General features: G+C 46.1%; 1 protein-coding gene across 1 annotated transcript; it reads right to left on the bottom strand.

The window, feature by feature from the left end:
• Nucleotides 1-6,721: 6,721 nt before the first annotated feature.
• LOC135571355 (collagen alpha-3(V) chain-like) lies at nt 6,722-9,087 on the bottom strand. Its single transcript, XM_065017134.1, has 2 exons — nt 8,893-9,087; nt 6,722-8,797 (listed from the first exon to the last, which is right to left on the bottom strand). Exons 1-2 carry the CDS (start codon nt 9,085-9,087, stop codon nt 6,722-6,724), a joined length of 2,271 nt encoding a protein of 756 aa, XP_064873206.1.
• Between the last annotated feature and the right edge of the window lie 6,642 nt (nt 9,088-15,729).

Genomic DNA, 15,729 nt, shown 5'->3' with positions numbered 1-15,729 from the left:
GTCAGTTAGCACCCAAGGCTGTGTAGGGTCAGTTAGCACCCAAGGCTGTGTAGGGTCAGTTAGCACCCAAGGCTGTGTAGGGTCAGTTAGCACCCAAGGCTGTGTAGGGTCAGTTAGCACCCAGGGCTGTGGATGTCACAGTCTCACCCCCATGCCCTAGGGTGCCCTACTTTCTCTCAGTGGAGAAGGGAGACAGAGAGACAGAGAGACAGAGAGAGAAAGTGGAAGGTCAAGAAAGAAAGACTGACAGGATAAAGTGAGAATGTGGGGAATAGTAATTGGGAGAGAAAATGGGAGACAGTGAAAATTTAAAAGATTGAGAGAAATATGTAACGACTAACAGAAGGAGAAAGAAAGACAGATGGGGAGGGAGAGAGAAGGACCAAAATAAAAAACTATAAATAATTTGAGAAAGAAAGAAAAATGATTTAAGAAAGAATGAGAGAAATGAAGAGAGAGAAAGAAAGACACGGCTATGGTTGGAGACTCATGCGGTGGGTGGCAGTGGGTGGTTGGTCATGCCAGTCCTTTGTGGCTATGGGCCCTGGTTGGCTGACGGGGGCCTAACGCGGCGTGACAGCATGACGGAGAGGAAACGCCGCCTGGCCAAATGCGTCCGGACACCTGACAACCCCTGTGAGGCGCTCACCTCACACCCGCTTGGGCCAAACGCCTCCCTTCACACACACACGTGTAGGAGCACAAACACACGTGCATGCACACACACCATCTCTCCTCCTGCACTCCTATTTCCACCTGTCCTTCTCTCTCACCCTCTTCCTTTACTCTCTTACTCAACTTCTTTCCTCCTCATCTTAAGCCCTCACTCCCATCCATCCTCCTCTACCCCTATAAGAAATCTCCATTCCATTGCTCATCCATTTGTTTTTTTAGTTATGTATTTATGTCTTAACTGGTTAGCTCAGCTATGCCACCTAGTAGGAGATTAGAACTGCAGCACTGATCAGAGCGATACAGAGGAGATGGAGAGGGCTAGCTCAGGGTCACATTAAGAGTACAATAGTAACATCAATCATTTTTTGTCCAACTGATTATTGAAGGTATTTTGTCTCTCATGTCATTTTGAATGGACCTAAAGTATCCAAACTGTCCAAAGGGAAAGGCTATAAGAGGCATTTAAGATGACGAGCAAGACTAATAAGCAATGTCTGAGGACATGTGAGCTGTTCTTCGCTATATCAATATTCATTCTTTATTCCTCAGTGAAACATTGATGTCCTATAACTGCCATACTGATGATTCTGAAGTAGACTGTTTCTCTCCTGGCCATGCCCATGTGAGTGCAGCTTTCATTCTTTGACTCCAGCAGTGGTGTGCCTCCCCCTAGCGGTGATCTCAGTCAGTCTCCAAACACATGTGAATTCTACAAGAGTGATGAAACAGTTTTTTACCTTTTTTAACAAGGCAAGTCAGTTAAGAACAAATTCATATTTTACAATGACGACCTACCCTTGGCCAAACCCTCCCCTTGAACCAGGGTCTGTAATGACGCCTCTAGCACGGAGATGTTGTGCCTTAGACCGCTGCACCACTCGGGAGTTGAATTAAATCCATATTGATAGATGATCTAGGAAAGTGCTAACAGTAGAGGCCTACAACAAGGCCTAAAACTACACACTCACATGTACAGTCCTTTCAGAAAGTGTTACAACAATTTACCACACCAAAACTACCAGAGTACGTTGGGAAACATTGTTTTCAACTCACGCTCAAATTCTCTCTTTATAGCTGCTATAAGTTTAGAATATTCTGACAATGTAAATTGATTAACTAATGAATAAAGTTAAATTGACATGGAGGGCTTTAACTAGAATACAGAGCCGTCAGAAAGTATTCATACCCCTAGACTTAATCCACATTTTGTTGTGTTACAGTCTGAATTCAAAGTTAATTTAGAACAATCTCACCCATCTACACACAATACCCCATAATGACCAAGTGAAAACATGTTTACAGAATCGTTTGCAAATTTATTGAAAATAAAAACATAAATATCTCATTTACATAAGCATTAAGACCCCTGAGTCAATACTTTGTAGAAGCACCTATGGCGATGATTACAGTTTTGAGTCATCTTGGGTATGTCTATCAATTTTGCACATCTGGATTTGGGGATTTTCTCCTATTCTTCCTTGACTTGTTAACTGTTTACTCCATGTGTAACTCTGTGTTGTCTGTTCATACTGCTATGCTTTATCTTGGCCAGGTCGCAGTTGCAAATGAGAACTTGTTCTCAACTAGCCTACCTGGTTAAATAAAGGTGAAATAAAAAAATAAAAAGATTTTCACAAGCTCTTTTAAGTTTGCTGCTACATCTATATTCAAGTCTTTCCACAGATTTTCAATGGTATTTAAGTCTGGGCTTTAGCTGGGCCATTCAAGGAATTTCACACTCTTGTTCTGAAGCCATTCCTGCGTGGCTTTAGCTGTATGCTTTGTGTCATTGTCCTGTGGAATGTACACTCCTATTCAAAAGTTTGGGGTCACTTAGAAATGTTGTTTTTGAAAGAAAAGCTAACTTTTGGTCCATTAAAATAACATAAAATTGAGCAGAAATACAGTGTAGACATTGCTAATGTTGTAAATGACTATTGTAGCTGGAAACGGCAGATTTGTTATGGAATATCTACATAGGCGTACAGAGGCAACCATCACTACTGTGTTCCAATGGCACGTTGTGTTAGCTAATTCAAGTTTTTAATTTTAAAAGGCTAATTGATCATTAGAAAACCCTTTTGCAATTATGTTAGCACAGCTGAAAACTGTCTGATTAAAAAAGCATTAAAACTGGCCTTCTATAGACTAGTAGAGTATCTGGAGCATCAGCATTTGTGGGTTCGATTAGACTCAAAATGGGCAGAAACAAATAACTTTCTTCTGAAACCCAAAACACAGGAGTGATGGTTGCTGATAATGGGCCTCTGTATGCCTATGTAGATATTCCATAAAAATAACAAAAATCTGCCTTTTCAAGGTACAATAGTCATTTACAACATTAACAATGTCTACACTGTATTCCTGATGTTATTTTAATGGACAATTTTATCTAGCTTTTCTTTCAAAATCAAGGACATTTCTAAGTGACCCAAAAGTTTTGAACGGTAGTGTAAATCTTCACCCCAGTCTAAGGTCATTTGCACATGAAGCATGTTCTCATCAAGGATTTGCCTGTATTTGGCTCCATTCATTGTTCCCTCTATCCTTACCAGTCTCATAGCATGATGCTGTCACCACCATGCTTCACGGTAGGGATGGTTTTCTGTCTGGTGATGTCTGGTTTTCTCCAGACATAGTGCTAGGCATTCAGGACAAAGAGTTACATTTTTGTCTCATCATTCCCCAGAACCTTTTTCATTATGCGCTCAGTCTTCCACCTGCCTTTTTGCAAACTCCAGGTGTGCGGTCATGTGCCTTTTTCTCAGGAGTGGCTTCCGTCTGGCCACTCTCCCACGAAGCCCAGATTGGTGAAGTGGTGTAGAGACTGTTGTACTTCTGGCTGGTTTTCCCATCTCAGCCAAGAAACTCTGTCATTTTGTCAGAGTGGTCATTGGGTTCTTGGTCACCTCCCTGACCAAGGTCATTCTTGCCCGGTTTCTGTTTGGTCAGACAGACAGCTTTAGGCAGTCTGGGTAGTTCCATATTTCTTTTCCATTTCCCAATAATGGATACCACTGTACTCGTGGAATCTCGTGGAAACACTCTAGAAATAGTTTTATACCCTTCCCCAGATATCTGCCTCTGAGATCTACTGAAAGTACATTGGACTTCATGTTATAGTTTCTGCACGGACATACACCGTCAACTGTGGGACCTTATATAGACAGGTGTGTTTCTTTCTAAATCATGGCCAAACTATTTAATTGGCCCACAGGTGGACTCCAATCAAGTTGTAGTGACATCAAGGATGAGTGAAGGAAACAGGATGCACCCGAGCTCAATTTGGAGAGTCATAGCAAAGGGGTGTGAATACTTATGTAAATGAGATATTTCTGTATTTCATTTTCAATACATTTCCCCCAAAAATCTAAAAACATATTTTCACATTGTCATTATTGGGTCTTGTGTGTAGATGGGTGGGAAAAAAACTATTTAATACATTTTGAGGCTGTAACAACAAAATGTAGAGTAAGTCAAGGGGTATGAATACTTTCTGAAGGTACTGTACCGTAGTAGATAATGGTGAATTTGATTTTAAAATCTTTGATACCTCACAATCTCCTTTTTAACTAAATGGTCAAGCAGGTTTTTACCTAAAATGCATGAACAAAGCTTGAACAAAGCTCATGCTGAGTAACCTCCATACCCTTCCATGGAGAAACCTCAACTACCTCGTACCCCTGCACATTGACTCAGTACCGGTACTCCGTGTACATAGCCTCGTTATTGTTATTTATTGTGGTAGTATTTTCTAACGTTTTAATTAACTATGCATTGTTATGACGGGGATTGTAAAGTAAGCATTTCACAGTAAAGTCTACACCTGTTGTATTCAGCATATAAGACAAATGAAATTGATTTGATTTGAAACATCAATAGAAAAGCACCACTGCAGAGAAAATCAATCACGTTTACAGAAGGGCAGGCGGTTCACACAAACCAAGGAGTACCTGATGAGGGTACATTCTTAAAGGGACAAGATACTACAATAAAAAAAGAGGCCCCTGCCACTATTTTGGTAAACAGCTGAGGGATGGGTTGGAGAAAAGTAACCAATCATAGACAGAGCTACGGCTGCAAAGATTATATACAAATTGTAGTTTAAACAATGTTTTGAGTTTTTACAACATGTTTACAATTAAAGTTAGAATGCAGAGAACGCATTATGCAGTGAATTACTGTAATGTTTCCGTGTCAAGTCATCCCATAAGGGATGGGTTGTCAATTGGAAATTTGACACAAAAATACAATTGCATTAATTCATTCACACAGTGCATATTTGGGGTTCTGAGAGAGTACGAATGATGAACTTACCTCATTAGGCATTTAGAAGATATATATTAATCATTGAAAATATATAATTCATTTAAAAGTAAAACAATGTATGCAGATTGTTTTCATATTTTGATCACCTTGTGCTACTTATTATGTATTGCATTTGAGAGATTCAGAGGACTCAAATACACATTCAGCAGATACACATTCACTTTGTACACAGTTGTGAGCCACAGTTCTGCATGACAATACAGAATGGCACTGGATAGGGAAAGGGAAGGGGGATAACTTGTCAGTTGTACAACTGAATGCCTTCAACTGAAATGTGTCTTCCACATTTAACCCAACCCCTCTGAATCGGGAAAGGTGCGGGCGGCTGCCTTAAATTGACAGTAGCGTGACCAGAGAAATACCACCGTCTATCCGAGGAAAATGTTTGTGCTACATTACAAAACAAGTTTTAAAAAGTATCCCTATGAGCAAAAGACTTTGAAAATCATTTGAAAAGATGTTGTATGGGTTGAAAATAAAAATATATATATCTTGTAATCACTGGAGTTTTTCCCCCAACACAGGTAACCAGAAACTACATTAGGACTCAACACCAGATGGTGCCAGTTAGACTACTGCAACTACAATCCCCCACCAGACAAAATGTCATTTACCACAGTGAACCATTATACTCAGGTTGTAATTCAAATCGAATCTGTGTGTTAAATTACAATTTAACAAGTAGAAGCACGGTAGACACACACACACACACACACACACACACACACACACACACACGACAGATTGGATCTCTGTGCTGAATATATTCTAGTGAAATAAGGAGTCTTTCACTTACCCATCCCATCGTTCGGTTCAGCATGGAGACCGTGGTCCGCATAGAAGCCTGGGAAGAGTGATGGACTTTAGACTTTCACACTATGAATTGAGTTACATTTCTCCAGCTCCATTCCTCAGCTTTGTAGCAACCTAAGTAGCTAGGCTGTTAGGCAGAAACACAAATTCAGTGGCTTTACAGTTCTGAGACGGGAGTAAAACATGTTTTATTTTATATAGCACTTTTCATTAAATATAGAATCTCAAAGTCACTAGAATGTGTTGTTTAAAGATATTCTGTTCCAAGATGTATTTGTACTTTAATTGTTTTGATCCCTACTAAAACAAAGGCGATACTATCATTGTTGCAGTGAGGCTTAGGCTATAATATCCAATATAAAATTGAGCAACACAAGAAATGGTCACTATAAAGCAGACAAGTTAGAAGTCGTATGTTGTGCGAATCAAATAGGACAGTGTGTGTGTGTCTGTGGTCACACTATTAGCCATCCTGCTTCATAATCACATACATTATGTTCTACAATAGGCTCTCTACCTCCCTCCTTTCTCTTTACTCCGACACACGTTTGCCCATCACTCACAAAAATCTATGTCAAAGAATCTCACACACACGCGCCAAACCCCCACAGAGACACACAGCCATGGCCCTCCCCCACCTGGGTAGCAGGGTTAACTGAGTGCTGTCTAGGGAGACCCTGTTGAAAAGAGCCCATCCCTCATAAGTTTCTTGCCCTCTGGGCCCCCTCTGCCCCCTCTCCGCCCCAAAACCTTGTTTGTATTTGGGCTTATACCCTGCTGAGCAGAGGGCGCCTGGGTCCCGAGCTGGACCTTTGCGCATCAGAATGGAAGCGCGCGTGTGCGCACACACACACAAACTCTCTCCCTCCAAAAAAACATCTGCCTAATCCTCTTGTTCCTCACTCTAGGGAAACACCGGAGCCTTTGTCCTCCTCCTTTTGTTGTGTTTAGTTTCCTTTTGGTCCGAGGTCGCCACGCGTCCCCCGCTCCCCCTTTTGGTCCGATGTCGCCACGCTTCCCCCGCTCCCCCTCTTGGTCCGATGTCGCCACGCTTCCCCCGCTCCCCCTCTTGGTCCGATGTCGCCACGCGTCCCCCGCTCCCCCTTGGTGGGCCGATGTCGCCACGCGTGCCCCGCTCCCCCTTGGTGGGCCGATGTCGCCACGCGTCCCCCGCTCCCCCTTGGTGGGCCGATGTCGCCACGCGTGCCCCGCTCCCCCTTGGTGGGCCGATGTCGCCACGCGTGCCCCGCTCCCCTTGGTGGGCCGATGTCGCCACGCGTGCCCCGCTCCCCTTGGTGGGCCGATGTCGCCACGCGTGCCCCGCTCCCCTTGGTGGGCCGATGTCGCCACGCGTGCCCCGCTCCCCCTTGGTGGGCCGATGTCGCCACGCGTGCCCCGCTCCCCCTTGGTGGGCCGATGTCGCCAAGCGTGCCCCGCTCCCCCTTGGTGGGCCGATGTCGCCAAGCGTGCCCCGCTCCCCCTTGGTGGGCCGATGTCGCCAAGCGTGCCCCGCTCCCCCTTGGTGGGCCGATGTCGCCAAGCGTGCCCCGCTCCCCCTTGGTGGGCCGATGTCGCCAAGCGTGCCCCGCTCCCCTTGGTGGGCCGATGTCGCCAAGCGTGCCCCGCTCCCCCCTTGGTGGGCCGATGTCGCCAAGCGTGCCCCGCTCCCCTTGGTGGGCCGATGTCGCCAAGCGTGCCCCGCTCCCCTTGGTGGGCCGATGTCGCCAAGCGTGCCCCGCTCCCCTTGGTGGGCCGATGTCGCCAAGCGTGCCCGGCTCCCCTTGGTGGGCCGATGTCGCCAAGCGTGCCCGGCTCCCCTTGGTGGGCCGATGTCGCCAAGCGTGCCCGGCTCCCCCTTGGTGGGCCGATGTCGCCAAGCGTGCCCGGCTCCCCCTTGGTGGGCCGATGTCGCCAAGCGTGCCCCGCCCCCTTGGTGGGCCGATGTCGCCAAGCGTGCCCCGCTCCCCCTTGGTGGGCCGATGTCGCCAAGCGTGCCCCGCTCCCCCTTGGTGGGCCGATGTCGCCAAGCGTGCCCCGCTCCCCTTGGTGGGCCGATGTCGCCAAGCGTGCCCCGCTCCCCTTGGTGGGCCGATGTCGCCAAGCGTGCCCCGCTCCCCCTTGGTGGGCCGATGTCGCCAAGCGTGCCCGCCCCCTTGGTGGGCCGATGTCGCCAAGCGTGCCCCGCTCCCCTTGGTGGGCCGATGTCGCCAAGCGTGCCCCGCTCCCCCTTGGTGGGCCGATGTCGCCAAGCGTGCCCCGCTCCCCTTGGTGGGCCGATGTCGCCAAGCGTGCCCCGCTCCCCCCTTGGTGGGCCGATGTCGCCAAGCGTGCCCCGCTCTCCCCTTGGTGGGCCGATGTCGCCAAGCGTGCCCGGCTCCCCTTGGTGGGCCGATGTCGCCAAGCGTGCCCCGCTCCCCCTTGGTGGGCCGATGTCGCCAAGCGTGCCCCGCTCCCCTTGGTGGGCCGATGTCGCCAAGCGTGCCCCGCTCCCCTTGGTGGGCCGATGTCGCCAAGCGTGCCCCGCTCCCCTTGGTGGGCCGATGTCGCCAAGCGTGCCCCGCTCCCCCTTGGTGGGCCGATGTCGCCAAGCGTGCCCCGCTCCCCTTGGTGGGCCGATGTCGCCAAGCGTGCCCCGCTCCCCCTTGGTGGGCCGATGTCGCCAAGCGTGCCCCGCTCCCCTTGGTGGGCCGATGTCGCCAAGCGTGCCCCGCTCCCCCTTGGTGGGCCGATGTCGCCAAGCGTGCCCCGCTCCACCTTGGTGGGCCGATGTCGCCAAGCGTGCCCCGCTCCCCCTTGGTGGGCCGATGTCGCCAAGCGTGCCCCGCTCCCCTTGGTGGGCCGATGTCGCCAAGCGTGCCCCGCTCCCCCTTGGTGGGCCGATGTCGCCAAGCGTGCCCCGCTCCCCTTGGTGGGCCGATGTCGCCAAGCGTGCCCCGCTCCCCCTTGGTGGGCCGATGTCACCAAGCGTGCCCCGCTCCCCCTTGGTGGGCCGATGTCACCAAGCGTGCCCCGCTCCCCCTTGGTGGGCCGATGTCACCAAGCGTGCCCCGCTCCCACTTGGTGGGCCGATGTCACCAAGCGTGCCCCCTCCCCTTGGTGGGCCGATGTCACCAAGCGTGCCCCGCTCCCCCTTGGTGGGCCGATGTCGCCAAGCGTGCCCCGCTCCCCCTTGGTGGGCCGATGTCGCCAAGCGTGCCCCGCTCCCCCTTGGTGGGCCGATGTCACCAAGCGTGCCCCCCTCCCCCTTGGTGGGCCGATGTCACCAAGCATGTCCCATCCCCCTTGGTGGGCCGATGTCACCAAGCATGCCCCGCTCCCCCTTGGTGGTGGCTCTCTGACAGAAACACTAAAAGATGCTGGTTAAGTAAGGCTGACGCAGTTAGTTCTGCAATCTGTCTCTTGATTGTCTTTGAGAGAAGATGACCTACTGGGCTTCTATTTTGCTATTAAGGTTTAGCTGACTTCCACTCTGGAGGGAAGAATTTGTGGAGAATCTAGAATTTGCTGACGGCTCCTGTTCATCCAATCATGGGTTTCAGATACCTGGGATAACGTTAGCCCTATTCATCAATGTGTGGATTCAATAAAACTCAAGAAAATAAATGTTTAAACTAAAAGAAACTGGATGTCCTACTGTCAGAGTATACTTTTTTTAAACACAATATTCAAGTACGGGCCATATAAAACTGAACCAAATGTGAAGTAAAAATGTACTAACAAAACAAAGTGTGGATAAACTGTAAATACTCGTGAACAACCTGGAGGAAAAAACAGGGGGGGGTTAAAAAGAGACGTGAAACAAATTGAAATGAATGAGAACCAAAAAATATGACGTTCAGTGTTACTGCTTATGTACTTCCACAAACCAAGAAAATAACGAATATCTATTTTGCTACTCCGGGTGTAATATTCTACAATACAGTAATGGGGGAAAAACTAGAAAATACAGCGAGGACACACAGCATTGAAAGACAGCCAATAGGGGTACACAGTTAGCCTTCACTTGAGAGAGAGAACGTTGAAAAGGAAGCGAGGGACAACAAGAGAGGTCAAAATTAACTGCCATGAGAGTATTCCACCTCATTTTCCGAGGCCCGATGATCCATCTATCCTCATGTTCCAATGGATTGAGCCACTCAAGATCTCCAGTTTACGTCCTTCTACCTCACACCAACATCTTCTCATTCCCTATGGGGCTTGGCAATGGATACAAAACCAGCAGAAAGAAACAGCAACTGATAAAACAATAAACCATGACAAGGAACACCGGTTGAGACCACGCTCAACAAACTCTGTTGTGGAAAACTGTACCATTGTCGCATTTTACAGAGAAATGTGAAAACGAATGGACAAAAGTCAGTGAGTAATGATTGAGCACAGATAACTAGGAAAAAAACATCTAGGCAATTGGCTCTCTCTCGTCATCAAATCTCTACCACAATAAGTACAGACAGCTTTCACTAACAGACCATCATAATGAAAGGCACGTTTTCCATTCTCTATTCTACTCAAACACATCAAATATACACCTATTCCAGTTTATAAGTCAGATTGTGTAAAAGAAACATTTGGAAAACCATGAACAGCTAAATGACAAATAGAACTTATGGATTAAATGTATTCATTTGTTTCCACTATTTGTCCAGACCATGCACAACTTGTATTTTCAACCACTCCACACATTTATTGTTAACAAACTATAGTTTTGGCAAGTCGGTTAGGACATCTACTTTGTGCATGACACAAGTAATTTTCCCAACAATTGTTCACAGACAGATTTTTTCACAAAAATTCACTGTATCACAATTCCAGTGGGTCAGAAGTTTACACACACATATAGATACATACATATATATTTGAAGTGAACACCCTCTACCATCCATCTGTACTTGCAATACTTAAGAAAATGTGTTTTTAGTGGCAGTCTGGTTAAGAGGTAGTGCTACAGACTTTCTGGACCACACATTCATCCAAAAGCTCACTCAACTGGTCCTCTCTTACATGCACCACTTTCTATCCAACCCTCCTAATTACAATTTATCTCCAATCTTCACCATTGTCTGAAAAACATATATATATATATATTTTTAGTGGAAAGGGCAGAACTAATTACGCAACAACCATTTTTTTTTTGAAAATGTTCTTTCTTAAATTCCCTTCAACCACAGTGCTTATCAGAGTGGATGTTGTTCTCCAGGACACACACTCACCCATCATGATGACTTTCTGTCAGTGTAGTTGTTTCCTCAAGACTCCCTCCGACACCATCTGCACTCAACACTGAATAGTGAACACTGCCCTCTGTCTAGCTGGGTCTGCCCTGCCGACTCACATAATCACTCACTCTCTCACTCCAATTGACTCTAATCATCAGTCAGGCAGGATTCTGCTGTCTCGGGTGATGGGGGTGATGGAGACCCCCTTCCCATGCACACACACACACCAGCTGCCCGTTTCTGAGCCGACGCGTGCCGGCTGCCCCCCGACACACTCCAACGGACAGCAGCATATGTTCTTTCAGAAAAGCGCGCGCAAGACAGACTTCCAAAGAAGACACATACAGCAGAGAGCAACCAGCAAATAATCTTATTGACTTCAGCAGAGCAACTCTTCCTTGAAAAAGGATGAGACTAAACACAAGACAACATAATACATGTTTCTGACCATCACACAGACAACAGAGGACAAAATGGCACAGAATTGATTATGTTTCCTCCATGCATCGAAAATGTGAGTGTTGCCATCTAACACCACCAAGTGATGCCGAAACGTTGGTGTTTAACCCAACTAATGGAGGTTACATGAGCTCCCGAGTGGCGCTGTGGTCTAAGGAACTGCATCTTCGTGTTAGAGGCGTGACTACAGACTCTGGTTCGAATCCAGGCTGTATCACATCCGGCCGTGATTGGGAGTCCCATAGGAAGGCGCACAATTAGCCAAGCTTCGTCCAGGTTTGGCCGAGGTAGGCCGTCACTGTAAATAAGAATTTGTTCTTAACTGACATACCTACTTCAATAAAGGTTAAATTTATTGAAGGTTGAATATAGGTTGAAATGTATTACATTTTTAAATGTAAATTTTTAATTACATATAGAGCAGCAACATCAGCCCCTTGGCCCTTTTGAAGGACTTCGGATAAAAAAAAATATATTATATACACAAACAAACACACAGTTGAAGTCGGAAGTTTACGTACACTTAGGTTGGAGTCATTAAACCTCGTTTTTCAACCACTCCACAAATGTCTTTTTAACAAACTATAGTTTTGGCAAGTCGGTTAGGACATCTACTTTGTGCATGACACAAGTCATTTTCCCAACAATTGTTCACGGACAGATTATTTCACTGCATCACAATTCCAGTGGGTCAGAAGTTTACACACACTAAGTTGACTGTGACTTTAAATAGCTTTGAAAATTCAAGAATATTATGTCACGGCTTTAGACGCTTCTGATAGGATACTTGACATAATTTGAGTCAATTGAAGGTGGATGTGGATGTATTTCAAGGCCTAAGTTCAAACTCAGTGCCTCATACCGCTCAGGAAGGAGACGCGTTCTGTCTCGTACAGAATAACGTACTTTGGTGCGAAAAGTGCAAATTAATCCCAGAACAACAGCAGAGGACTTTGTGAAGATGCTGGAGGGAACAGGTACAAAAGTATCTATTTCCACAGTAAAACCAGTCCTATATCGACATAACCTGAAAGTCCTCTTAGAAAGGAAGAAGCCACTGCTCCAAAACCGCCATAAAAAAGCCAGACTACGGTTTGCAACTGCACATGGGGACAAAGATCATACTTTTTGGAGAAATGTCCTCTGGTCTTATGAAACAAAAATAGAACTGTTTGGCCATAATGACCATTGTTATGTTTGGAGGAAAAAGGGGGAGGCTTGCAAGCCGAAGAACACCATCCCAACAGTGAAGCGTGGGGTGGCAGCATCATGTTGTGGGGGTGCCTTGCTGCAGGAGGGACTGGTGCACTTCACAAAACAGATGGCATCACGAGGCAGGAAAATTATGTGGATATATTGAAGCAACATCTCAAGACAGGAAGTTAATGCTTGGTCGCAAATTGGTATTCCAAATGGACAATGACCCCAAACATACTTCCAAAGTTGTGGCAAAATGGCTTAAGGACAACAACGTCAAGGTATTGGAGTGACCATCACAAAGCCCTGACCTCAATCCTATAGAACATTTATGGGCAGAACTGAAAAAGCGTGTGCGAGCAAGGAGGCCTACAAACCTGACTCAGTTACAAAAGCTCTGTAAGGAGGAATGGGCCAAAATTCACCCAACTTCTTGTGGGAAGCTTGTGGAAGGCTACCCGAAACATTTGATCCAAGTTTAAACAACTTAAAGGCAATGCTACAGAATACAAATTGAGTGTATGTAAACTTCTGACCCACTGGGAATGTGATGAAATAAATAAATCATTCTCTCTACTATTATTCTGGCATTTCACATTCTTAAAATAAATTGGTGATCCCAACTGACCTAAAACAAGGAACACGCAGTCAAAAGTTTGGACACTCATGCAAGGGTTTTTCTTTATTTCTTACTATTTTCTACATTGTATAATAATAGTGAAGACATCAAGACTATGAATTAACACATATGGAATCATGCAGTGACTCAAAAAAGTGTTAAACAAATTCTTCTGATTCTTCAAAGTAGCCACCCTTTGCCTTGATGACAGCTTTACACACTCTTGGCATTTTCTCAACCAGCTTCACCTGGAATGCTTTTCCAACAGTCTTGAAGGAGTTCCCACATATGCTGAGCTCTCGTTGGCTGCTTTTCCCTCACACTGGGGTCCAACTCATCACAAACCATCTCAATTGGGTTGAGGTCGGGCGATTGTGGAGGCCAGGTCATCTAATGCAGGTACTCCATCACTCTCCTTCTTGGTCAAATTGCCCTTACACAGCCTGGAGGTGTGTTGGGTCATTGTCTTGTTGAAAAACAAATGATAGTGGGACTAAGTGCAAACCAGATGGGATGGAGTATCGCTGCAGAATGTTGTGGTAACAATGTTGGTTAAGTGTGCTTTGAATTCTAAATAAATCACAGACAGTGTCACCAACAAAGCACCATCACACCTCCTCCTCCATGCTTCACGGTGGGAACTACACACGCGGAAATTATCCGTTCACCTACTCTGTGTCTCAAAGACACGGCAGTTGTAAATCAAAAATGTCAAATTTGGACTCTTCAGACCAAAGGACAGATTCCCACCGGTCTAATGTCCATTGCTCGTGTTTCTTGGCCCAAGCAAGTCTCTTCTTCTTATTGGTGTCCTTTAGTCGTGGTTTCTTTGTAGCAATCAGACCATGAAGGCCTGATTCACGCAGTCTCCTCTGAACAGTTGATGTTGAGATGTGTCTGCTACTTGAACGCCGAAGCATTTACTTGGGCTACAATTTCTGAGGCTGGTAACTAATGAACATATCCTCTGCAGCAGAGGGAACTCTGGGTCTTTCTTTCCTGTGGCGGTCCTCATTTGCCAGTTTGGTCGTAACGCGTTATGGTTTTTGCAACTGCACTTGAAGAAAATGTAAAATTCTTGAAATTTTCTAGATTGACTGAACGTCATGTGTTCGATCGGTTTCAAGTCTGGGCTCTGGCTGGGCCACTCAAGGACATTCAGAAACTTTTCCCGAAGCCACTCCTGCATTGTCTTGGCTGTGTGCTTAGGGTCATTGTCCTGTTGGAAGGTGAACCGTCGCCCCAGTCTGAGGTCCTGAGCGCTCTGGAGCAGGTTTGCATCAAGGGTCTCTCTGTACTTTGCTCCATTCATATTTCCCTCGATTCTGACTAGTCTCCCAGTCCCTGCAGCTTAAAAACATCCCCACAACATGATGCCGCCACCACCATGCTTCACCGTAGAGATAGTGCCAGGTTTCCACCAGACGTAACTCCTGGTATTCAGGCCAAAGAGTTCAATCTTGGTTTCATCAGACCAGAAAATCTTGTTTCTCATGGGCAGTGTCTTTAGTTGCGATTTGGAAAACTCCAAGCAGGCTGTCATGTGCCTTGTATTGAGGAGTGGCTTCCGTCTGGCCACTCTACCATAAAGGCCTGATTGGTGGAGTGCTGCAGAGATGGTTGTCCTTCTGGAAGGTTCTCCCATCTCCACAGAAGATCTCTAGAGCTCTGTCAGATTGACCATTGGGTTCTTGGTCACCTCCCTGACCAAGACCCTTCTCCCTTGATTGCCCAGTTTGGCAGTTCCAAACTTCTCCCATAGAAGAATGGAGGAGGCCACTGTGTTCTTGGGGACCTTCAATGCGGCAGACATTTTTTTTTATACCGTTCCCCAGATCTGTGACCCGACAATCTTGTCTCTGAGCTCTACGGACAATTCCTTCGACCTCATGGCTTGGTTTTTGCTCTGACATGCACTGTCAACTGTGGGACCTTATATAGACAGGTCTGTGACTTTTCAAATCATGCCCAATCAATTGAATTTACCACAGGTGGACTCCAATCAAGTTGTAGAAACATCTCATGGATGATCAATGGATTCTCATAGCAAAGGGTCTGAATACTTATGTAAATAATGTATTTCTGTTTTAAATACATTTGTTAATTTCTAAATACCTTTTTCGCTTTGTCATTATGGTGTACTGTGTGTAGATTGATGAGGGGGACAAAATCATTTTTTATCCATTTTAGAAAAGGGCTGTAACGTAACAAAATGTGGGGAAAAGGAAGGGGTCAGAATACTTTCCGAATGCTCTGTATGTTTACTTTTGGGGAAACTCAGTCGAGGTCTCCACTTACTGTTGCAATTTAGAATAGTAGAATACACAACGGGCAATTTCAAAATGTGAATCCCAAGTATTTCTCTTGTTATGTCAGTCACTGATAGTCACTCAATTAAGCCATGTCACCTAACATGTTTTT

This window comes from Oncorhynchus nerka, linkage group LG4 (genome assembly GCF_034236695.1).
Source record: "Oncorhynchus nerka isolate Pitt River linkage group LG4, Oner_Uvic_2.0, whole genome shotgun sequence".
Taxonomy (NCBI): Eukaryota; Metazoa; Chordata; class Actinopteri; order Salmoniformes; family Salmonidae; genus Oncorhynchus; species Oncorhynchus nerka.
The sequence above is the reverse complement of the archived record's forward strand: the minus strand, read 5'-3'. Positions and strand labels throughout refer to the sequence as shown.